The 25,052-nt window shown below is 38.0% G+C and overlaps 1 protein-coding gene across 5 annotated transcripts in view; it reads left to right on the forward strand.

Annotated features, from left to right (window-relative positions):
• Positions 1–24,819, forward strand: part of CEMIP2 (cell migration inducing hyaluronidase 2) — a 56,883-nt gene extending 32,064 nt beyond the window's left edge. For all 5 annotated transcript variants that reach the window (XM_040540019.1, XM_040540020.1, XM_040540018.1 and 2 more), the window contains 17 exons: positions 1,735–1,944; positions 2,333–2,538; positions 3,099–3,168; positions 7,117–7,245; positions 8,944–9,032; positions 11,270–11,401; positions 11,908–11,943; positions 12,659–12,814; positions 15,095–15,272; positions 15,747–15,962; positions 16,739–16,947; positions 17,478–17,663; positions 18,844–19,063; positions 19,668–19,766; positions 20,892–21,040; positions 21,806–21,912; positions 22,533–24,819. In XM_040540019.1, coding sequence (XP_040395953.1) covers positions 1,735–1,944; positions 2,333–2,538; positions 3,099–3,168; positions 7,117–7,245; positions 8,944–9,032; positions 11,270–11,401; positions 11,908–11,943; positions 12,659–12,814; positions 15,095–15,272; positions 15,747–15,962; positions 16,739–16,947; positions 17,478–17,663; positions 18,844–19,063; positions 19,668–19,766; positions 20,892–21,040; positions 21,806–21,912; positions 22,533–22,729 — 2,589 coding nt within the window. In that variant the 3' untranslated portion in view covers positions 22,730–24,819. The remainder of the gene's footprint in view (positions 1–1,734; positions 1,945–2,332; positions 2,539–3,098; positions 3,169–7,116; positions 7,246–8,943; positions 9,033–11,269; positions 11,402–11,907; positions 11,944–12,658; positions 12,815–15,094; positions 15,273–15,746; positions 15,963–16,738; positions 16,948–17,477; positions 17,664–18,843; positions 19,064–19,667; positions 19,767–20,891; positions 21,041–21,805; positions 21,913–22,532) is intronic.
• Positions 24,820–25,052: the final 233 nt, after the last annotated feature.

Raw genomic sequence — 25,052 nt, forward strand, 5'->3', positions numbered from 1 at the left:
CATTCCCTACTGTGTGTCAGCTTTTGTTTGGTGGAAGAGAAATTGATGGGCTCAAAGTGTTCTTTTGTGTTTGAGATAATGTAAGGAAAGAAGATAAATGACAAGCTATGAATCTTGCAAAGCATGACCTTGATTACCACAAATGAGCAAGTACAGCAAGGCCCCTCAGATGCCTCTCACAGATAGAGCTGAAAACAAACATTTTGAGTCATCAAAGTTGTTAAACTGTTCTCAGGAGACTGTTCAGGAGGAGTTGAGTGTCTGTTGCCAAACCTAGACTTCAGCACTAAAAACATTTTTGCTTTATGTTAGTCATACATGCTCAAGAGGAGGGAGCCTGGGCATTAGCAAATGTTAATTGCCTCAGGGAGTGTGATCAGCCTGAGAATTCGGCTGGTTGCCTGGACAGTGGCACGAAGGAGGCTCAGTGGCAGCAAGGAGAGGCACTCGCTTGTAGTTTTTCCTCTGCGTTAGTGTTTTTAAGTGCTGAGAGTGAGAACTCAGGAATGCCTGTTTTCGACCATCCCTTAGTATTTTAAGCACACAAACCTTAGCGGTGTAATTGAAGAAAACAGAAGATAAACACACACTGAATGGTCTATCAGTGTTTTACTTATTTCCCTTGAGGACAAAATTGTGCACATGAAAACTATATTATTTTTGTTAAATAGCCAGTAAGGGTAAGTTAATAGAATAACAAAAAAAGCTCCCTCATTCCCATTTAGCTCTTTGCGTCTTAGCACTTTGTAGTTCATCTGTTGCCCTTGGTTTCTATTTTCAGGTCAGGGTCGGTGGAAGAAAATACTTTTGCTTTTCCGTGTGACTTGTACAGCCCCATTATGTCTCTGGTGTTTAATAATTCTGTACTGTATGTGACATACTGTTATGGTGAAGTTGCATAGCTTTAACCTGTTTTGGGTTCCTCATTGCAAAGATGCTGATTCCTCACTGGAGTGTGTCTATTGAAGGTGGTGTGCCTGAGGAAGAGCTGAGAGAAGAGGGCTTGTACAGTGTGGTGAAGGAGTAGAGGAGGGATCTGGATGTGGTTTTCAGGGACCCAGGGAGGGCTCAGAGAATGTGCCGGAAGACTTCTTGGAGGTGTGCAATGGTAGGGCAAGAGGCATGGGGACCAAGCTGCAACAGGGCAAACGCTAGATAGATACCAGGTAAATAAAAAGGGGGAAACAGTTGCTGTCGTATGAGCATCTCTGTAGCTGGAGATATTCTTCGGGCAATGTGCTAAGCAGCCATGTTTAAGCTGGCCCTGTGCTGAGCTGGCAGTTGGAGCAGGTTTCTTAAGAGGTTCCTTTGACCCTTTATTATTATGTAATTTTACTAAACTCTGTCCCAGATGGATGACACAGGTACAGCTTCAGCATAGGCAGGACAGCATGACTTCTCTTTACTTGGACGGTATGTGGTTGTACAGAAAGAATATTTAACATGCCTACTGCTAAAGAACAAAAAGGGAAGTGTGACAATATAGTGTCTGGTGAAATTTGCTCTGTCTTAGCCACATGGAGATATAGCTTTTATTCTTGTTTACAAATTATATTGTCATTACAAATGATATATGATATAGAACAGGGTAGTAATGACTGTCCTAGCCTTCATAGTGTTGGCTTACGATGACTGTACATCTGACTTCTGTACATCTGATATAGATGATTTATTAACTTTAATGGTTAGAAACCAAGTAGTTGGTTACTCATTCTGGACTTCTCATCTTTCTAGATTTTGAAGAATTTTACATCTGTTCATCTCTCCTATGTGGAATTGAAGCAAATGGGACAGCAGCAGATAGGAAGTTACCCTGTTCACTTTCACCTTTGTGGGGATGTGGATGAAAAAGGAGGTTATAGTTTTAAGACTTACCTTGAAGGTCTTTCCATTCATCACTGTTTCTCCAGATGTGTCACTATCCATGCAACTAATGGCTTGCTGGTAGGTGCCAGGAGAATAAAATAGGCTGTGTTGAAATAAATATTAAAAAGAACATTTAGAGCAAAAGTAGTCCCATCCCTTCAAGTTTAATTCTCAGCAATGTGTTTATGACAATGAATAAATAAACAAGTGCTTATTTTTAAGTAACTTACTTTAACAGAGCTTGCCCTTCTATTTTTTTTTCAGATTCTTGCAGGCAGCTAAACTCTCCAAACATAGTAATATGTTTGTAAGGGATAAATAAAACTCCATGTTTGAATCATCTGAACCACTGATACTGAAGCTTCACTCTGCAGCTGTGCCAAGATAGTAAAAACTAAATGGCACTTGTCAAATAAATCTCAGTAAATGCTATTGCTTCTGACATAATGAACTTGTGTTTCTGCAGATAAAGGACACCATTGGCTATGACACACTGGGTCACTGTTTCTTCATAGAGGATGGCATTGAGCAGAGGAATACTCTCTTTCACAACCTTGGGCTAGTCACGAAACCAGGCACTATTCTTCCGACGGACAGAAACAGCAGCATGTGTATTGGTATCAGGGATAAAGTGTATGGAAGCTATGTCCCAGTACCAGCCACAGACTGCATGTGAGTATTTCATGGTGAAAAAGTAAAACCAAACCAGCTGCAGTAGTTAAACTGATGATCTCTTGACAATATACAGATAAAACAATTGTTATGCATCATCTAATGAATACAGACACCTTAAAAGTAATCCACATGACCATGCTGTTAAAAAAGAAAGTCTTTATTAAAGAGAAAACACAAGTTGCTTTGTAAAGAGATTTGTCGTTCCTTGAAATACTTGTTCAATAGATTTTAAGGCTGCATCTTTATTTCTGTGGTAAGGCACCGACATTCTTAAGTTGTCACCAAGTTTTTTCTGCGTAGCAATAATCTTTTGAAGAAGCTTATTAAAACAGTTTATAACTGCACTGAGTGTCTGAACTATCTTAAAATATTTTGCATTTAAGTAAAACAAAAAAAAGAATTTTTGAGGATGTGTGTTTTTTTGTGTGTGTGTTTTGTGTATGTGACTTCAGAAATCAGTTTAGTCCTTTCTCACCCTTGTAGCGATTACATCAGAGATATTTCTGTAGGGACTAGAGATTTTTTCCATTCTAACTTGTTTCTGAATAATATTTCAGGGCAGTTTCAACATTCTGGATTTCTCATCCCAACAATCATCTTATAAGTAATGCAGCAGCAGGTTCACAGGTGAGGCATATGGATGTAGTTCAACACAAACTATTTGTGCCACTTACTCACAAAACACGTAATATTTACAATGTTTAAATGCATAATTTTTTTTATATGTATATTTATATATATATTTATATATTTGTCGTCACGCGGCCCTTGAAGGGCAACCAGGCGATCAGGCCCAGTCAGCATGGGTTTGTGAAAGGTAGGTCCTGCTTGACGAACCTGATCTCCTTCTATGACCAAGTGACGCGCTTGGTGGATGAGGGGAAGGCTGTGGATGTGATCTACCTTGACTTCAGTAAGGCTTTTGACACCGTTTCCCACAACATTCTCCTCAAGAAACTGGCTGCTTGTGGCTTGGACTGGTGTACGCTTTGTTGGGTTAAAAACTGGCTGGATAGCTGGGCCCAAAGAGTTGTGGTGAATGGAGTCAAATCCAGTTGGAGGCCGGTTACCAGTGGAGTCCCCCAGGGCTCAGTGCTGGGGCCGGTCCTCTTTAATATCTTTATCGATGACCTGGACGAGGGGATCGAGTGCACCCTCAGTAAGTTTGCAGATGACACCAAGTTAGGTGCGTGTGTCGATCTGCTCGAGGGCAGGAAGGCTCTGCAGGAGGATCTGGATAGGCTGGACCGATGGGCTGAGGTCAACTGGATGAAGTTCAACAAGGCCAAGTGCCGGGTCCTGCACCTGGGGCGAAAGAACCCAAAGCAGCGCTACAGGCTGGGAGATGAGTGGTTAGAAAACTGCCTGGCCGAGAAGGACCTGGGAATACTGGTTGATAGTTGGCTGAATATGAGCCAGCAGTGTGCTCAGGTGGCCAAGAAGGCCAACAGCATCCTGGCTTGTATAAGAAGCAGCGTGGCCAGCAGGTCTAGGGAGGTGATTGTCCCCCTGTACTCGGCTCTGGTGAGGCCGCACCTCGAGTACTGTGTTCAGTTTTGGGCCCCTCACTACAAGAAGGACATGGAGGTGCTCGAGCGAGTCCAGAGAAGGGCAACGAAGCTGGTGAGGGGTCTGGAGGACAAGTCTTAGGAGGAGCAGCTGAGGGAACTGGCGTTGTTTAGCCTGGAGAAGAGGAGGCTCAGGGGAGACCTCATCGCTCTCTATAGGTACCTTAAAGGGGGCTGTAGAGAGGTGGGGGTTGGTCTATTCTCCCACGTGCCTGGAGGCAGGATGAGGGGGAGTGGGCTAAAGTTGCTCCAGGGGAGGTTTAGGTTGGATATTAGGAAGAACTTCTTTACTGAAAGGGTTGTTAGGCATTGGAATGGGCTGCCCAGCGAAGTGGTTGAGTCGCCATCCCTGGAGGTCTTTAAAAGACGTTTAGTCCTTAGTGATATGGTTTAGTGGAGGTCTTGTTAGTGTTAGGACAGAGGTTGGACTAGGTGATCTTGGAGGTCTCTTCCAACCTAGACGATTCTGTGATTCTGTGATTCTGTGAATATGTTTATATATGTTTGGCAGCATATTGTCATTACAAGTGTAGGTTTTGTCAAAGTGTGGATTAGATCTATTCCTCTTTGTAATTTAATAGATCTGTCAGTGGTGCCAGTATGTAAATGTAAAAATAAACAGCTTTCTTTTCAAAGAATTAGATATTAATATTAAGGCTTTTGTATTTTGTGTAATTTCTATCATGAGTTTACTGTTTGACTGCTCTGAAAAATAATGTTTTTATACCTTTAGTCATTGGAACGAAAAATAGTTGATTGTATAAGGAAGTGCAAAAAAACCCCAAACTTTCATTGGCTCTGTGTTTAATTACTTTTTTCTGAGCAGTGATTGCTGGTATGTTTTTACTTATTGTGAACCTTAGACGTTTGCAGACCTTTTTCAGTTCAGCCACTTGCGAAGTGAAGCTGAACTACTTGGTGCAGGCTGTGGAGTAGGGGCTGGGATCTATTCTGCTTTTAAATCAGATGAGATGCTGAGACAGTGGTTCTGAGTGGATTTTTCCGAATAGATCAGTAGCAATAGAAAAAAGAAAGACTGGTGGTGGAAGTAGAATATGAGTATGTTAGTGTATTCTTAGGTATAGAATATGTAACAAATTGTTTATAAGGAAAAATTCAAAATCTTTAAATAAGTTGAAATATCTGTAATATAGAAAAATATAAAATTATTATGCTAGTTTTTTTTTTAATCATCATTTTTGGGCAAACCTTTTTTGTTGTTGTTGTTGACTGCCTACCACTAGGAAGGACCTGGCCATACTTAACTGAACCAAACCAGTTTTTCTTTTCTTAGCACAATGTCTTTCCATTTTGTCTACTTTAGATAACATTCCTATGCCTGTTTTTAATATTGCAGGCTGAGTTAAAGGAAACATATTTCTTGACCTATACTTAAACCTTCCAAGGTCTTTTTCTGCCTCTGTATCCCAGTGAATTTTACTTTCTTCTGTTATACTGTGCATCCTCAGCATTTTTATAGGTTATGAAGTTTTGCTATTTTAATATATATTCTTTTGCATGTATACAATCATATTGGTATAAGAGGACTATAGCTTATTATGTTTCAGAAACAGATTACTTCAACTGTGTTGATATAAACACCGCACTGTAGAGCTTTTTCTAGTGTAAACTAACAATTCATGAACAAATAAATAATTCCATTGCCTTCTCCAACTCTGTTGATATACAATGAAGTCTACTGTAAGGGTATATCAGCAGTAATGGTTCTTTTGTTTGAGCTATGAGAGGGGAAAAAACAACTTTTATTTCTTTCTGAATACTTGTAAGTGCTTAAGAAGCTTTTAAGTTTATTAAACTTTTTTTTTTGAAGCATCAAGATGTGTTTTGGATGAAACTTGTTTGATTCTGCCAAGTGCAGAACTGTATTTAATTATATGTGAAGTAAGATTTTGGTATTTTATTAATGGAACATCCACATTTGCTTTGGAATTGTTAATCACCAGAAATGTCAAAATGTGTCGTCATTACGGATGGGAATATGTTACTCAGAAGCAGAATTTCCAGGGCTGTTTGGAAAATGAGTATATTCTCAAAGTGAAATGTATGAAATCTTTTTAGCCAGAATGAATTGGCTTTATCCATATTTCCTGAACAGGAGAGTAAAGACTATTTTTCATGATACAGAGCACATAGTATGCAGTATTTCTTTTACTGCTGTTTAACCCTTTAATGCTCCTTATGAAATTATTTTTTTCTATTAATAAAGGCACAGAGCAAGTAAGCAAAAATTTTCATATGTTTGTATCTGATGTGCAGGTGCTTTTGTTATGCCACCCCTTGTGGATTCAGATGTGGTTAGGAAAGGAGGCCCACAGAATTTCCTTTAGAAGATAAATCCAGGTTCTTTAAGAGCTGGGATGTTGAAGAAGTGGAGAAAATGAACAGATGCTGAAATTATTACTGCATGTTATTGGCACAGTGCTCTGAATTGGCCAGGCTTCTTGAAGTGCTTTATTCCCTTTTCCTGAAATCTCTTGTGGTTTTTTTGGCTGTCATTAAATTCTGATGTGCGCAGAGATGAACAAACCTTAGTCAGACTGCATCAGTAAGGCGGAGTAGAGTGCTTTTGAGTATTTTACAGTAAATAGTATGATTTACTAACAAATCAAGTATCTGTAGAATTAAATTGAAGAACAGAGGAGATGGGGAAGAGGGGAAAGAGACACAATGTGGCTTGAAATATTACAGAACCTTAAAGGTGTGGTATTAAATGATTTCACTGTGAAGCAAACACTTTTAATGCGTGTTATTCACTAGAATATACCCTTATTTGCAAACTTCTACTTTTTCACTGGACAGTAGTTTGGAGACTTTATTTTGATAAGTATGTTACCCTGTGCGCAGTTCGGAGTATGTTCTTATTTGCTTCATTAAAAATCCAAGTTCTTCTTAACATTCACTTATTTTGTGATTTGTAAGTTCTGATTTGTTTGCATTTAGTAGTATCAGACTCTTATAACTTATGCCATTCTCTCCTTATTTGCAGGATGCTGGAATATGGTATTTGTTCCACAGGATTGCTACAGGAGACTCTCATAGTTTAGCCATTGAAACCAAGTCAGAGCTCACACCACTAGGAATCTTCTATAACAACAGGGTTCATTCTAATTTTAAGGTAATGTACTGTCTCACAAAAAACAAACCAAAAACAGTTCTTAATTTGTACATATTTTATACCGGGAGTTGTTTGCTTAAATTTTGAGGTGGCTAAGTGGTGATGGATTCATGCTGTGTTTGAACCACATGGTTCTATGTAGGTATTGCAGAAGAGTGTGTAACCAGCATATCCATAGTTTCTTGACTTGTCTGAAATATTTACTGTGTTTAATATCCTCTTGAGGTACATACAGCTAAAATCAATTAATAGTGTGAGAGAAATATATATTTTTTTCTCAAAAGTAGCATTTCATATGCTACTCTGTTATTGATGGCCTTGCTGTGGAGAAAGCTGATCCTTGAAGTACTGAGGCTTATTACAGCTGTGATTCATCTCATCAATTCGTAGAAAGGCTGTGACTTGCTTTCCTGAGTCTCTAATGAACAGTAAGTCAGATGTCTGCAGTCTCTGAACAGAGGTTAAGCTTCCTGTTGCCACCAGGAGCCCAGCAGCAGCCCTTTGTTATAGAGTTCTCAGTCCAGATACAGTCATTCAGTATTTATTTACTAATGGGACTTGGTTGTCTCTTCTACATTCTGTTAAGTGAAGTTAACTGAAATCCTTAAACTGATACTTTTGTTTGGAATCTAGTTGCTGTCCGTATAAAAATATACATGATGTTTTCTAAGCTCTCTACATATCTGTGTTTGTAAGCCTGGAGTTTACCTGAGGGTAAGGGCTGGGGAAGAAGTATCAATATAGGTTAATTTGTTTGATTGATTGATTTAACCTAATGAAACTGATTTTGCTTGATAAGTGTATATCTGGAATAGTAAGAAGTGATGCATTGCTTCATAGCAGTTATGTTAAGAGTGTGTCTGGAACTTTAGGGCTCTTGTTCAGATTGGAATTGAAAAATACTGAGTACAAAAATGCATTGTAAAGTAAAGTGTTTCAGCTATATAGTTCATTATCTTTAAACATGGATAGCAGTTTGTGTGCTGAAATTACATGTCAACAGAGCTGACTCTAGGAGCAGATCTGAGGATCTACTCGTGTAGATCAAATCTACTCATGTAGAACTTAATTCTAATGATAATTTGGATCACAGATCAAGGTGGCTGCTGCTACTTGTATATGTAATTCAGGTTAAACAACACAAATGTTTCCTTTTGCTTTTTTACTTTCTCAAGTACATTATTTCATACTGGATTATTGAGTTTCAAGTTGATGATGCCTGGGCAAAAAACAGCTTTAGTGGTGAAGATAGTTGAGTTTTAAACTAAAATACAAAGCATTTTTGCACAGCAGCATTTTTTTTTCATTAGTAGCATTTTTGAGGATATTTTGTATTCACCACAAGATTGGCTTCCAAATTTTCCAGAACAGCATCTGGAAGTAAGTGTAAAACTTCAAATAGTCAGATGTGAAAAAAATCTGAAATGAACTTTAACGATTTTCCATCTTTTTTTTTTTTTTTAAACCCCAGGCAGTTCTTTTCCTGGGATTTTTCTATTACTTTTCAAAATTTGCATAGATAGATAGTGCTTTTTTCCTTAGACAATATGCCAGTTAAGTCCAAGCTGAAAGATCTAAGAGTCTGTAGTAAAGTGTACTGAATGAAATGTAACTTTTAAATTTTAGAACTCTAATGTTTACTGTCTCTTTAGTGTTGTCCAGTATGAAATTTCCCCCCCTTTTTTTTTTTTTTTTAAGGCTGGTTTGTTCATTGATAAGGGTGTTAAAACAACTAATGCTAGCGCTGATGATCCCAGAGAATATCTTTGTTTGGACAACAATGCAAGGTAAAGGATGCTGTCTTACAACTGAGTGAAAAATGGTAAAGTTCTGAGTTGTTTGTACATTCATATGAGGAAAAGCATTTTTAACACACTATAAATAATAAATGAGCAATAAGTTCATATATTTTTTTTTCCTCATCTGTGTGTCTGTTTGGGAGCAACAAAGCATGTTGTACCTTAAAGAGTTGGCTTTTCCTTCTAAGACCTTGGCCAAGGTAGTTTTTAGCCCCTTAGAACTCGTAGGTTTAACCACGCTCTGCTGTCGTGCTTAACGTATGTTCTGGAATTGCTATTAAAAGTAAAACCTTATTTTAAAATCTGCTTCAGATTTATGGCTCAGTTCTAAATAATTTTTAGGAAAAGACATACTAGCAGTAAGTGTAATACATCCGTTTGTCTTTCCTACTGCTGAATGCTTCCTGCCATGCCTTCTAGACTTAGAGATTGTCGTTCAGTGGTATAGTTTTACTGAAGGCTATTTGTTGAGATTGTAAACTAAAGATTATGTGGTTGATTGTACTAAATAAGAGAAAATAGTGGAGAGTCTAGGAAAAATTTAGGTTATCCTATGTTTGGTCTTGTCCTGTGCTTCAAATGAAATAGCCTGGGTTAGTGGTCATATATCAAATGACAAGGAAAATATTGGATAACTGTACCCATCAACATTTTATTATGATAAACAAGCATTAAGACTGAAAATGTAGTTCATAAGATTATCTGTATTTCTGACGGAGCTTTGTTTAGGACGGGGATAGTTAAGTGATAATTGCAGTTTCAAAGAGGAAAGTTCCACAGTTTGGTGATACTTTATGCTTCATGCCTTGGAAACTAAGAGATGGTTAGGTTTAATCGTTAAATTTTAAGTGAAATCCCATATAATTCCTTTGGATTACCATTGGTCTTAACAGGTAGTCAAGAAGCATTTAAGGGAAGCAACAAGCCATGTCAGAGCCTGTAGTGTGTTGACAGGTCATCAAGAGGGGATGCAAAAAATTGAGTTTGAGATGTGGTTCATCATTCACAATAGCCAAAGAATTTGAGGCTCCCTGTAGCTACATTTGACCACTAATCATGTAAACAAACTGGAATAGTTAAAATGTTAATTTAGCAGCCTTATGCTGTCAGAAAACAAACAAACAAACAAACAAAAAATTCACCCCTTCTCCCTTTCTCCCTTGCCCTCCAAAAAGAAAAACACCAAAAAAAACCCCTACACCAAAACTTCCAGAAGCCTAGATTGTGATACCACAGATCCAAACTAGGGTAGAAGGTGACTATGGTAAAGGGCATATATTTGCTCAAACTGCATTCTTATATATATATATATATATATTTTAACGTGTTACATCTTATGTGGGATTCTGGGCTTATTTTCTGACAACTTCCACCAGTCTTTAATCAGGCTGTTACTTTCTATTAGCTAAAATTGATACTAGCTATAAATTACCATATGAGGCCATCTTGACTGCAATACAGAGTATCCGGGTTAAAATAGAAAAATTATCTCATGTGTGCTCAAACTAGATAAGGACATGAGTGGCAGGAGAGCAGCTCAGCAGAACATCTGGAGTGCTGCTTGACAGTGGACTCAACATGAGTCAGCAGTGTGCCCTGGCAGTCAGAAGGGCAAACTGCAGTGGGGGGTGTGTTAAACACAGCATAGCCATCATCCAAAAAGGATGATTCTCCCACTATATTTAGTATCGGTGCAGCCTTACCTTGAGTATTGCGTGCTCTTCTGGGCTCCACAGTATAAAAAGGATGTTAAGGTCCTTGAAAGAGTCAGAGGAGGGCAACACAGCTGGTAAGAGGGCTGGAAGGTATGTCTTGTGAGGACACTTGAGCTGTCCAGTCTGGAGAAGAGATCAAGAGGTGACCTCATTGCTCTCTGCAGCTTCTGAGGAGGGGAAGCGGAGAGAAAGGTGATGGTCTTTGCTCCTGGCCACTGATGACAGGATGCCTGGGAATGGTAGAAAGCTGCACCAGGGGACATTCAGACTGGATCTAAAAAAAGTTTTATGTTCCCTCTTCATGGCACACCAAAGAGGCTTTTCTGGGAATGGATAGCTACAGGTGCACATGGTTTTGGCTTCTGTCAGTCCTAGCATGAAGCAGAGTTGATTTTACCTGTCAGATAAAAGTGGGTGTTTGTCTTTCAAGGTTTCTCAGCTCAACATATTTGACCCATATAAAACAAACAGTATTTTTATATTAAATGTTTGGGTTTTTATCTGTCACAGGTTTCGACCTCATCAAGATGCAGACCCTGAAAAACCCCGAGTTGCTGCCCTGATTGACAGATTAATCTCTTTCAAAAACAATGATCATGGGGCCTGGGTCAGGGGAGGAGATATCCTTATTCAAAACTCTGGGTAGGTATCCAGAAGCAAACAGCTGCATGTTGTTAAGAAGTTTCCCCTGAAGCTGTTTTTATGAAATCGTCTTACAGGGTTATGATAGAAGATTGAAGCTTTTATCTGGGAACTGCTTGATATCTTCCAGTGCTTTCACAACAATCCACTGCTTTAAAAGAAGCAAGGTTTTACGTGATTAGATGAGAACCTGTCTTAATGGAAAAATTAAACTATATCTATAACAGAAGTCTAAAAGTCAGTTGAAACCATACATTTATACTGAGATGTCTGTGGTTTCTTTGAGGCTTTCAGGTTTCTACTTAAAATATGTAGAAATTTGTTTTGTTTTGTTTTTAATCAGCATTGTTATAAGAATTAGTTGTAAGTATTGGTGTTCTCTAAATTCCATTAATGCAAAAACTCAGGCTTTCTTCAGCACATAGCAGGATGTGTTCTTACAGCATTTTGTTTTAGGATAGTCCAGAAGATGTAACTGAAGCTTGATTTGATGAACTTTCTTTTAGGTTTGCGGACAATGGAATTGGTTTGACATTTGCTAGGTGAGTACTTAAGCTTCATCTCTTCTGTGTTTTCTTGCTTAAAAGTTGAGAAAAGTAGCATAGATAAGTCAATTAAAGGTAATGGGTATACTTTCATAAGGATACAGTTTCAGTTTGCTGCCCGTTTCCAGTGGTACGGAAGATGTTATTAAAGCTGTTAATTGACATAGCTGCCAAATCTTGCACTTCATTCAACCTGTGTGCTTTACACCACTCTTTATCAAGAGGGTTATGTTTATTCAGGTCTTTTTGGTATGGTATGATGCCCTAGACAGTTTTGATTTTTTTCCTCCTAAACAATTCAAGGTGAGTAAAGGAAAAGAAGCAATGAGTGTTAGAGTGAGCAGAGTCTCATTTTAATGAAAGGGAATCAAGTACCTTGGGTAGAAAGCCGAAACTGCTGCCATTTAGGTTGTGACAAGCTGTTTCTAGAGTTGTGGGAATGGGCTGTAACAGAAAGAGTGCTGCACTACAGGGAGAGACAGAAAATGTAATGCTCAGCTCTGTGCAGGTGTTCTTAGCCTTTCAAACTGTAGTAGACTGTAATACTGTTAACGGTTAAATGTATTGCTCTATGTATTACAAATAAGGTATAGACTGCTTTGCTTTATGAAGACTACTACAAAAGTAGGAGTAGGACCATGCCTTTGTGTTTTCATCTGCTGTAAAGTCTTGGCTAAAAGACTATCTCTTATCTCTGATGTTGCTTTGATAGTGATGGGAGCTTCCCAAATGATGAAGGTGCCAGCCAAGAGGTATCTGAGTCTCTGTTCATAGGGGAGAGCAAGAACTATGGGTTTCATGGTGGTCAAAATAAATATACAGGGTCAGGAGGAATAGACAATAAGGGACGCACTCTGCCTCGAAATCGGTAAGTATGTCACGAGTGAAGGAACTAATATGTCAGAAGTGTTGTTTGTATCAGTTATAAACACCTTTCTTACTTGAAATGCAGGGGGCATGAAGATACTATTGAAGGCGATACTCCCCTTTTGTTTTGAATACTTTGCATGACAGTTGTCTTACCTTTTTTTCTGAGGCAGTTTTCATTTTCTGCTGCTGCAGGTTAATTTTCCTTAGCAATTTAAGTTATCCTGCTTTAATGAAACCTTAGTTTATTATCATTAATGTGTAAATATTTGGGCCTGGAAGAGAGAAAGAAAAAGTTTTCAGGTAAAGGGAATTCTAGGGTCAATTTGGAACTACCGACTGCAGTCTATCTGTAACAAATACAAATGTGTGACAGTGATCCTTTCCTTCTCCCTGTGGATTGCTGGAATGCTTGTTAAAAATGGTGCCAGGCCCTGCCCTTACTGCAGAACATGAAAGACATGAGAACTAGATCTCAGCCATCCTGGTTTTGTGTCACTTAGCCATTTAGAGCAAACAACTGAATGTGGTAGTGATACTTGAGATAATTTGAGATAAAGGTAGTGATACTAGAGATAGTTGAGCTGGGCAGGCTTACAGAATGATGGAGATTTGGAGGTCATCTGGTTCAACCACCCTGCTCAAGTAATGCCACCTACAGCAGGTTGTCCAGGACAATGTCTAGGCAGCTTTTGAAGATCTCCAGAAAGGCAGACTCTACAGCCTCTCTGGACAACCTGTGCCAGTGCTCAGTCACCCACACAGTAAAGGAATGCTTCCTGATGTTCAGAAGGAATCTCCTGTGTTTCAGTTTGTTCCCACTGTCTCTTGTCTTGTCACTAGGCACCAATGAAAAGAACCTAGCTCCATCTTCTTTTACCCTCCTTTCAGTTATTTATAGACATGAGTGAGGTCCTGCCATGATTCTTCTCTAAACTGAACAATCAGAGCCCTCTCAGTCTTTCCTTACAGGGGAGGTGCTCCAGTCCCTTCGTCATCTTTTTGGCCCTTCCTTCCTTGTCCAGTACCTCTGAGATGTCTTCCTGGTACTGGAGAGCCCAGACCTGGACCCAGTATTCCAGGTGTGGCCTTACCAATGCTGAATAGAAGGGAAGAATTGCCTGCCTCAGTGTTCTGGCAACATTTTGCGTAACGCACCATTAACCTTTGCTGCAATGGCACATTTGTGGCTCGTGTTCAACCTGGTGTCCATTAGAACCCACTGGGCCTCTTCATCAAAGCAGAGTACAGTGGTGCATGGGTTGTTCCTCTCCAGGTCCAGTACTTCACGCTTCCTATTGTTGAACTTCATGAGGTTCCTGTCAAGCCATTTCTTCAGCCTGCTGAGGTCTCTTTGAATGGCAACATAATCCTCCAGAGTATGAGCAACAGTCTCCCAGCCTGCAGACTAGCTGAGGCACTCTACCCCTGTCATCTAGATCATTAATGAAAATGTAAAACAGGACTGGACCCAATATTGATCCCTGGGGTACACCACTGGTTACTGGTCTCCAGCTAGACTCGGTTCCACTTACCGCCACCCTCTGGGTCCAGCTGTTCAGGTGGTTTTCAGTTCTCCTTACTGTCTGCACATCCAGCCAATACTTCATCACCTTCTCCGTGGTGATTTTATGGAAGTGTTAACAGCCTTTCTGAAATGTGGGTAGACAGTATCCACTACCCAACTGCCTTCCACCCCACCACACCCCCCCATCTACCAAACCTGTCACTTCATTGTAGAAGGCTTTCAAGTTGGTCAAACATGCCTTTCCCTTGGTTAATGCATTGTGACCACTCATGGTCACTTTGTTCTTCATATGCCTGGAAATGGTATCTAGGATTAATTCCTCCATCACTTTCCCAGGGATGGAGGTGAGGCTGACCAGTTTGTAGTTCCCTGGATCTTCTTCTTTGCCCTGCTTAAAGACAGGAGCGATATTTTCTTTCCTCCAGTATTCAGGCACTTCCAATTACCATGACTGATCAAAGAGAGAATGATATTATTCTGCTTTGTTTCCCACACTGGAGAAGGAGCGCATTTGCAAATGGACAACAATAGCTGTTCTCATCTAACAGAAAAATTCAAAAGGGCATGGGAATTCTAGGCTCATTAGATAAATGCAGAAAGAAGATTTCCTTTACCAGGATATAACCTGCAGGTCATTGTATTAATGTTGCATTCTTGATTCTTGTGAATGAGTGAAAATGTATTTCTGATACTGACTTAGGCTTGTCACGGTTTTTGTTAGAGGATGCTGTAAATATTTATTTTTATTAACAGGACATTTCCAATTAGAGGATTTCAAATTTATGATGGACCTATTCACCTTACCAAGTGCACATTCAAAAACTTTGTGCCAACTCCAGACAGATTTACCAGTGCAGTTGGTTTCTTGATGAAAAACCCTTGGCAGATGACACCAAAAAACAACATATCTCATGTGAAGTTTGGTCCAAATGTAAGTTTATTACAAATTTTCTTTTACTTTTTTAGGTGGCTTAGATTTTCTTCTTGCTGTGTTTAAAATAATCATCTAAGGCCCTGTGGAAAAAATGTCCAACTCTTCCTTATATCCCTACTCCAGAGTATCTCTTGACTGGAGGTCACCCGAGGTGTCCTTTGTCTCCCAGACAAAAAAACTAATACCAAGGAATATGTAGGATGGGTTGCATTAATGATCTCTTTTGTAGCTAATGATGAAGCTGAAAATAAGTTTTGTAAGGTCTAGTGTATGCTTAGTAATGAATTTTCAGTTGTAACTACTAACACAGTTCAGAAGTAAGAGATGGCCTGAGCCTACTAAAATTGCATTGCTCTTGCCTGAAGACTTTTAATCAACTTTGTCAAATTCCTGTGTTTCTGCAAGTATGTAGGTGTTAATCTGTGCTTCACCTGGGAAAAAGGAAAAATATATCTTAATTCTTGTTACCAGGTTTCTCTAAAAGCCTTCTTTGGAAAACCTGGTCCCTGGTTTGAAGAAGGAGATTTGGATGGTGACAAGAACTCAATATTCCATGATGTAGATGGTTCAGTGACTGGTTACAAGGATACCTATGTGGGCAGAATGGATAACTACCTGATTCAACACCCCAAGTGCATTAATAATACAGAATGGAATGGAGTGATTTGCAGCGGGACCTATGCACAGGCTAGTATTACTCTGGCTTCTGTTTGAGACAAATCTACACTATGCACAAGTTGTCAGGGAGAAGTGAGGTGAAAGAAGTGCAAATTCTTCATCTTTGGATTTAAAGAAAAGAAAAATCTTTAACATTCTTTTAAGTTAAAAAAAAAAAATGCACAGTACAATTTTTGGCTAGTTTTGTATACCACCTTCCCTTCGGCATGCAAACTGGGAGTACAATATTAGATGCTGCAGGGTAAAAATAAATGCATATGTTGTGAGTATGCATGCCAAGAGTTCCTTGTTGAAGTCCTATCTATTAAAATATTTTTGTATTGGAGGTGTTTTCTTCTGCTGGAGATTTCTGTGTTTTGTTGGTGGACTGTTTTTTGAGGTGTTTCTTTTTTATTATTTCTTTTTTAATGAAGATGTTAAACACCACCTCTTGAATATAAATCTCATATAGTTCTGGTTCCTGTTCTATATGAGTTTGACCAAGTACTGTAGTATTACAAAAACACAATTTATTTTTGTTGCTGCTGTTGTTGTTCCCTCCTTTTTTTTTTTTTTAAAGTCTGTAAAAATACCCATTATTTTTTTCAAATAGGGCTCTTCTGGGGGAAAAGAAATATTTCTTCTGAGAAATATTTGCATATTGCATAGCTCAAAACCTCACAGTGCAGGAGTTCTGCTGCAATAATATACGGATTTCGCTATTTCCTTTAATTTCTTCTTGTACTGATTAAAACACTGCATCCAAACCTTCCCTCTTTCTTTTCCTCCTCTTTAATATTACATAGGTCTATGTCCAAACGTGGAATGGACAGAATCTTTCCATGACTATTGTACGAGATGAGTACCCATCCAATCCCATGGTTCTTAGAGGTATTAATCAAAGAGCTGTCTTTCAGCAATACCAGCCGGTAGTGATGCTCCAAAAGGGCTACACAATACATTGGAATGGAAAAGCTCCAAATGTCACTTACCTGTATCTCATCAACTTCAACAAGTATGTTTCCATTCTTTAATATCATTGAACCATACGGCAATAATTAAGTAATGTCCTGTAGAATTAGCATGTTGAGAGTTTGTAATTATCAGTCAGACTGGATCTTGAAATTATTATTTTTTTTAATTGCAAATATTAAAGTATGAAAAGCAGAAGATTAAGCAAAAGACCTGTACCTAAAGTTAAAAATACATCCAATGTGGTGTCTTTAAGGAAAATGCTTTGGAGGAGAAAATACATCAAATGGTGAAGTTCAGCAGAACTGAAGTTGAATAGTTAGGGATACTTGGTCTTGATGTCAGAGAAAGTAATTAAATATCTAAAGAATAAAATCAAATATTTCCTATGGGTGTCCAAGTTACTATAATATTTTAATGAAACATTTTAAGTAGAGGAGGGAAGAAAGATGTTCTGGTTGGGGGTGTAGGAGCTTTTTGTGTTCTTGTTACTTGTTTTTTTGAGTGATCTGCATGCTGCACATCGTCATGTGAACTGCTCCTGTGGTGAATTATACATTTATTTTGTTTCAGGAATGACTGGATTCGTGTTGGTCTTTGTTATCAACCAAATACAGATTTTGTTATAGTATTGGAAACCTTTCAAAGGAAGTCATCTGCTTTGTCAAGCAAGATTGAGCGCTATGTGCCTGTATCTTCAATTCTGGAGCTCGAAAAGAATCGATCAGACAAGAAGTTTTATTTTGACAACAGTACTGGGTAACACCTTATAACTTGACCCTAATGGAAGATGTTTAATGTTAAAAGTGGTCAGTTTGACATCAGTAATAGCAACTAGTTAAGACACCTGTATTAGAGGAAAGCTGTTAGAAAGGAGCCCAAAGCTGCTTTGAAAGAATACTTTGTGACTTTGAATCTTCAAAATAGAGATGGCTGTCACTGGAGTACTTTCCCAAGCGCACCACAGTTCCACAGATATTTCCTATCCCACATCAGGAGAAAACATGGTATCAATGGGGCTGCAGAAAAGTATCTTGCAGGAAGTACCTTCTAAGTCTTTAAAGAAAATTCATACGTTCTTGTTCAACTTCTGAGAAGTTTTCTGTTACAAGAATGTTTTGAAAAATATGTATTTCTGGAAATCTTTTTTCAGCCATGTGAATAGTATTTAAAATTCCTAGTCTCTTTCAAAATTATTTCTGTCGGGAACCTACTGAGATCCTTTTGACAGGTTTAACAATATGGTCAACGTTTTCCAAAATAAGTCCTACATACATCAGTTGTGTGTTTGAAATTTTTGATTCTTAATGTATAAGAAATGATTAATAAAATACTTTGTTCCGTTATCTGTGGTAAATGGGCAGATGAATGTAGCTTTTTGAAAGACATGTATGGAAACCTGTAGCTGGAAACAGCTACAGTGATAACAATTAAATATATAAAAGAATTACTATCAGTTTCTTTGCAGTGGTAGCATTTATGACCACTACACTAAATTGCATTTCCAGGCATTCACTTAGCATGCAACAGTCTAATTATATTATCCATTGCTGGTAGATAAAGATGAATATCCAAACAATTACCAGTGGTATCTGTAAATATCTATGATCAAGGAAAACATTTATGCTCTATAGTTTGTTTGTTTGTCTTTTTTTTCCTGAAAGCCTCTATTTTGAGGAATGGCTGTTCTTTTCTGAACATATGCATCCATAGTGATATCTCTTTTAATTGCTGGGGATTTCAGATATGTCTGTGGGGACTTCTTAACTCTAGTAAGCTGTAAATATTTTGAAGAAGTTTGAACAATGGTTCAGAAGTAAATACTGTAGTTTTTCTGCTTCTCAAAATCATGAAATATAGCTGCTGAGGTTTAACATAAATACGTATCTTTCTAGTAATTTTTCTATATTCTTCCCTCCCCCCTACCTTTTTTGTGTAGATTACTGTTTTTATTTCTTCAAGCCAAATACAATAGGGATGGTCACAGTTATTGCTCATCTCAGGGATGTGAAAGGATCAAGATTGTGACCAAAGATCCAGCAAAAGGGGTCAGTAACTGCATGGCAAAAGCTTACCCAAAGTACTACCAAGGACCAACTGTCATAAAGCAGATGCCAGTAAAAACTACTGTACCGTGTACAAAGTGTGGCACAACTCAGGTAAAATAAAATAGGCAAAAACTTGCATCATCTATATAGTTGGTGTTACGTTCTACTCATGTTAAGGCAGAGTTTCAGTTTTTCAGCACAGAATTTGCAAGGGTCACATTTTTTATGTCCTGTACACTAGAAGGCAGGGAGGCTCTGTAGCATGGAGTTTTCAATTTTTGCTCTTTGAAAAATGCTGCTACTTATTTGTGTTTTGCTCTGTGTGCTTTGGAGAAGGGTCTCCATGGGTCTCCATGGCATGGGCAGATCTGACGTCTTGAGCTTCTGTATCATCTGTGCTCCCATGTAGGAAAGCTTTGCTGTGGAGACCTGTAGTTCAAGGCATACTATTGGCCAGCCTTCTCTTTTGCGGGGGATTTTGCTTATTAGCAAAAACCTGAAATTATATTTTCTCTATGCAAGCTGAGAAAAATACTGAAAGTAAAGAATAAAATAAATTACACTATTTGTATAACACTGTATTTGTTAGCATTACCAGTAACACAAATACTGTCACACTGTTTTGGAGCATAAGCTGTCTTGCAAAATTTATGTCATGGTAAAGTGTTGATGACATATGCATATGAGTAATTAAAGTGTTTTGTTTGATATCTAGATGGTATTCACCAGTGATCCTCACAAAAACTACCTCCTTGTGCAGATTAATTCATCTGGTAAAAAAGACTTAAGCAGAGGTCAGCAAGCATTTATTTTTGTAAGTATTCTTTTTTTCTTTCTTTCTTTCTTTCTCTGTAGCAGCTTTTATTACAACAGTTGTTCAGCCTTGCATAATGCTGAGCTCACTTTTCTTCACCTGAATAAAAAGTGTTGGTTCATGGTCTGGAAAACAATCAGAAAACTTGTGTTTTAACCTCAGAAAAGGAAGCTACAAAGTCCTCCTTTGTGTATTCAAATCCTTTGCAGCTGGAGAGAAATTGTACTGGTAGGAAAAAACTTTAAATGCTCAGATTCATGTAGAAACCTGGATGGCTATGCATTTATTGTTGGCAGTTTTAGGAAAAAAACAAACAAACACAAAAACACTTGTTAGTTAAATCCACATTGTCAAATTTATTCTTAACAGATTAGTGGTTTAATAGGATGAGACATTCAAGTCCCTAAGTAGTTTTGCTAAACTTCTATGAATTCTTTAGTAATTGACATTTTGAAGATTTTGGTATTTGTTCTGATATAGTCCTGGTAAATCTAGTAATGTAGAATTGTATAAAATATCCGCTTTGATTTTTCTGTTCATATGCTGAAGGAGACTTGCATGTGATTGAAGATAGTATTTGTAGATAGGCTTACACCACAAAGCTTTAAGTTCATTTGTGACTTAAGTTCTGCAACATCAGTGCACTAGCTTGGTCGAAACAGTGAAACTCTTGAATTCTTTAGACAGCTGAATGTCATGACTAGTATAATCTTATCAGCTGCAGACTTGTACAGGAATGTGTTCGCTGTATCCAGAGCAGTAAGAATGCAGCATAGGAGGACAGAGCACTAAAACCATGCAGCCACAGAGACTAGTTAACTGCACTACTGCCAACAAGTGTGGATTTGGTATTTGAATGGTAGCTTTCTGAAGCAGGTAGTAAATCACTTGAAATTTGACTGGTCTCCGTGTAAAAGCTGGTTTCCATACAATTTCAGAAGTCCCACTGAAAGTTTCCGCTTGTGGGGGGAAAAGTGGAGAACTGCTAGTGAGAGGAGAGCATTTCTATTTAGAACACTGTTGTGGCTAAACCTGATGTAGGTTAACACTGCAGTATAACAGCTGATGAATTCATAGTAAATTTAAGAAAAACGTTTTTTCTCTCCTGTCTCTCCTCCCATTCAGGTTAATGACACTACGTTTTCCTTCAAGGATAATGGTATACTTATTGTTGTAGTTGATGCTTGTGTTGGCACAGTGTCAGGAAATAAATTATTTTCTGGAGAGGACATTAAGCGTGTAGGTGGATATTTAAAATCTGGAATTCCACAAAGGTACGTGTGATGAGCATTTATTTCTGATATGTTCTGCAAGATGTAGTTCTCCTCTCTAGCAAGGATTTAACTAATGATAGTTATATAGTAACGCTGAAAGTGAACAAAACATGTATCAAAGGTAAGGAAAAAGGAGAAATATAGGAGCAATTTAAGAGACAAATTCATTTGAGAAAACAAAGAAGCTCTTTAGATTTCCCAACACTGCCTGTCTTCCAGTTCAAAAAGAAACAAAACATCATGTTGTAACACCTCTTCACTTAAAACAGGAAGAACTTCTGTTTTAATAAGGTTGCTTAGCACTACTGACATGAACTGTATGACAAGATATCAAACTAGTTGGGAATGACTTTTCTCCCTATCCAGGTGAAAATTATTTGGCATTTTAAAAAATTATAGAAAGATAGTGTTAGGAAAGAGAGTCTAGTTTCTAATATTTCAGTTTTGGGTCAATAGTTTAATAGTTTCACTTGACTTTTTTCATACAAAAATAATTGGAAATGTTATTTAAAGGATTTTGAGTTAAATATACAAGTTTTTTTTATATATATATATATATATATATATATATATATATATATATATAAATATATTCTAGTGGATGCTTTTCTAGGTACTACTTTCCAGAGAATTTTGTCTATCTCTATGTACAACCTTACCATGAGAACTCTCAAGCAAGTGGACTGTAAGGCCAGCTAGCTGTAAAGTATGTGGAAAAACTTCACGGTTATAACCACTGCTGTCTCTGTACTGTTTCTGATGCAGATCTATAGTTCTACTGAGCACAAGAGGCGACGTAGAAATTCCTAATAACTTATCAGAAATCTTAATGTCCCTGGGGACAGCCAAACCACCTTATCTTCAGAGCAACGGTTGGTGAAATTTTTTGCATGTTTCTTTGACGCTACCTAGCACCTCCTTGGTCTATGTTTGTTTGCATGATGGGTTTCTCATGTGGGCAGAAGTCACTTCCCGTTGCCCAGAGGGCACTGTGCAAAGTTTATTGCAAGCAGGGAAGTGACTAGCAGTTCTGTGTACCTGGATTACAGAGAAAGCTGCAGGGTTTTTTTTCCAAAGCCTTTATTTTGTCTCACACAGCAAATCTGGGGAAATTGCATTCTATTTTTAAACAATCCCTTGTGCTAGTCTAGTATTTTCTGTTGTAACAAAATGTGAAGGTAAAGATGAGAAGCTGTTGGTATTTTGAGGGATGATACTTTCTACGGATGCCATGGGGCAGCTCTCATCCCTTCAGAGCTGTGACAAGTCCTCTGTGAGAGAGCAGGTTTTATAAATGTGAGAGTCTTTAATACTGAATAACAATTAAAAAAGTTTTATTATTTCCCTGTTAGGTGCATGTGATGCTGAGGCAGGTTTAATATACTGAGTAATTGGCAGGGGGAGGATTTTGGAGGAGCGTGCTGCTCCCCTCCTGCCCAGATGTGTATTGCAGTTGAGCTGTTTTTGTAACACTGAGCTGTTTTTGTCACAGGAATCTTGGCCTTTCTGGGTTTCAGAGGCACCTTTAAGCCATCCTGGATTAAGCTGTTTACTGGTCCTGCTGGGCATGGGCTAGTTCAGATAGAAAAGTATATCCCTTTGCAACTGGAAGAGTACGGCTGTGCCAGAGCAATCAAGAGCCGACGGAAAGACCTCGAGCTGCTGAAGAAGGCTACAAGAGCTCATTAAAGACTAAGATGTACATAAAAACTGAGGAAGAAAATGTGAACTAACTTATTTTTAATTTATGGCATTTTAAACTATATTGTTATCCAAGTAAATCATGTTATTGTCTGTCAGACATTTGCCAGCATTGACCGCTTGAATGCCAGTCTGTGCACCTTCTAGTTGTACAAAATATGAAAGAATTTATTAGTATTTGTATAAACAGGTTTCAGAGATTTTTCAGATGTTTGTATTTACTGTAAACAGGTTTCTTATGTTTAATACTCCTTTTGTATTTAAGAGGGTGTTCATAAAAGCCTTAAACTTTTGATAGCAGGTGTTGGTAGTGCATCTTGGATTACTTGAAAGATTAATGTTTGTCTCCCTAAGCAGCTTGAATTGATCATTATAACTTAGTTTATTTGCATTTTCCCTCTGCTGTATACATGTTTTCGTGAGAGTTTATTTAGCAGTAAGCTCAGCTACATTCTCAAATAGCGTTCCAAGATGTTTAAAAAAAAAAAAAACAACAGCAATTCCTCTTATTCATGCAGCTGGACTCGAGGAGTCTTAACTGCAGTAAAAATTTTTGATTTGCTGTCCAAACGGTGGAGAGGGGGGATTCGGAGATCCAGCCTGGGGCTGGTTGGGGATTGTGTACTGTGCAACAGAGTTTAACAAGGCTGTGTGTATGTAGCAGCATGACAGAGAGCAGAAAATGACCGCCATTCTTTGGGATCACTGCTAACTATTCACCCCAACATGACATGTACAGGAGTCTGTTAAGAGTTACTTCATCAGTTCATCTGTCTATTAAGGCTGGGTACAGCATGATTTCAGATTTTTCTTTTAAAGCTTTTAACCAGAATGACAAAGCTGAGAAATTTGTTACTCGTGGTTTGTTATGAAGCTAAGCTTCTACTCCTGACATGATTTCTAAGGCTATCCCAGCTCTAAATTTTGAGTGAGTGGAAAGTGTTCTCAGTTCATTCAGTCATGCAATATGTTTTGCCTTAACTTTGATTTTTTTAATATAATCATTTTGATAAATTCTATTGATTTTGTATTAGGTCTGTTTGATCTCTTTTGGTTTTGTTGCAATTATCGGACCCTTTCTGCAGAGAGTGTGAAAATCATTTAGAAGAACTGAGACACAGATGACCATTTTCAGGATCCTAGTCTTTGAAATTTAATTTCAAAAAGATGCATTTCGTAATAGGGAATAATGTGTGCCATGGAGCTGAAATGTTACTATAGTTCTAATAAAACTGACATAATTCTTTCTCATCATATGTGTTCTCATTCATTCTAGCTGGTATAATGTATGTACCATCCAGAGATGCTTTGTGCTTTGAATTTAAAATGGAGTGGATGTTGGAAATGAACCCTTCACTTGTCTTCTCCAAAGACATTGAAAAACTGGGGATTTTCTTTTTGTGTGTGTGCGTTGTGTGCTTTAATGGAGAGGAGGCACAGTAACACACCTATTATTCTGTTCAATTAAAATATGCTACCTCAGTACAATTAAACTGCCTGGTCTAATCATTTTTTTTTTTTTCTAAGTAAGAGTGGAGGGGAAAGGAGCACAACACAAGAGATGAAGTTAACAAACAGATGACTGATTTTTTTATTGTAAAACCAAGCCAAATGGATGATTATGTATTTCACAGTTGTTTTGATGCACGGTTCTGTCATAATGTTTTTTTTAAAAAAAAGTTTTAAAAAAAATGTTAGGGATATATGTGGTAAATTTTTAAGACTAGCTATAATGTTTGGTATTACTAATGCAGGACAACGTGTTTTATGTGCTCTGAGTGCAGTAGCGGTAGTGTTTGGGGATTACAATAGTCTTAAGACTTCCACTCTTCTGATCTGTGGATAATGCTCGGCAAAGAAATACTGATCAGACAGTGACCTTCAGGCTTGTGAAGTTGGCCATTATTTATGAGATTCTGCTGTTCTAAACCATCTTGTAAAAATTATACTTGGAAATGTCAAGGCTATTCCAATGTAAAGCATACTGATGGACAATTGGACCTGAAGTTGAAGTGTCAGCTTTTGTGTAATTTAAAACATTTGATAAGTAGCATAAATAAATTTTTACATCTGACAAGACTTTAAAATCTTGGGTCTCTTCTGTTCTTGTATCAAGTAACTTTATATAATGTGCATTGTCTGAGCACTGTGAACTGTTTTATGGCAAACACTGACGGACCTGTGTGGTTTGTGTCTGTTCTACCCTTCATTTAGCGAGGAGTTGGAAATACTCAAAAAGGAGCTGCTAGTGGTGACTGAAGCTATTTGCCTGTCTCCAAAGTTTGTGGGCTTGAAGTCTGTCTTATCTGCT

Source organism: Cygnus olor, chromosome Z (genome assembly GCF_009769625.2).
Source record: "Cygnus olor isolate bCygOlo1 chromosome Z, bCygOlo1.pri.v2, whole genome shotgun sequence".
Taxonomy (NCBI): domain Eukaryota; kingdom Metazoa; phylum Chordata; class Aves; order Anseriformes; family Anatidae; genus Cygnus; species Cygnus olor.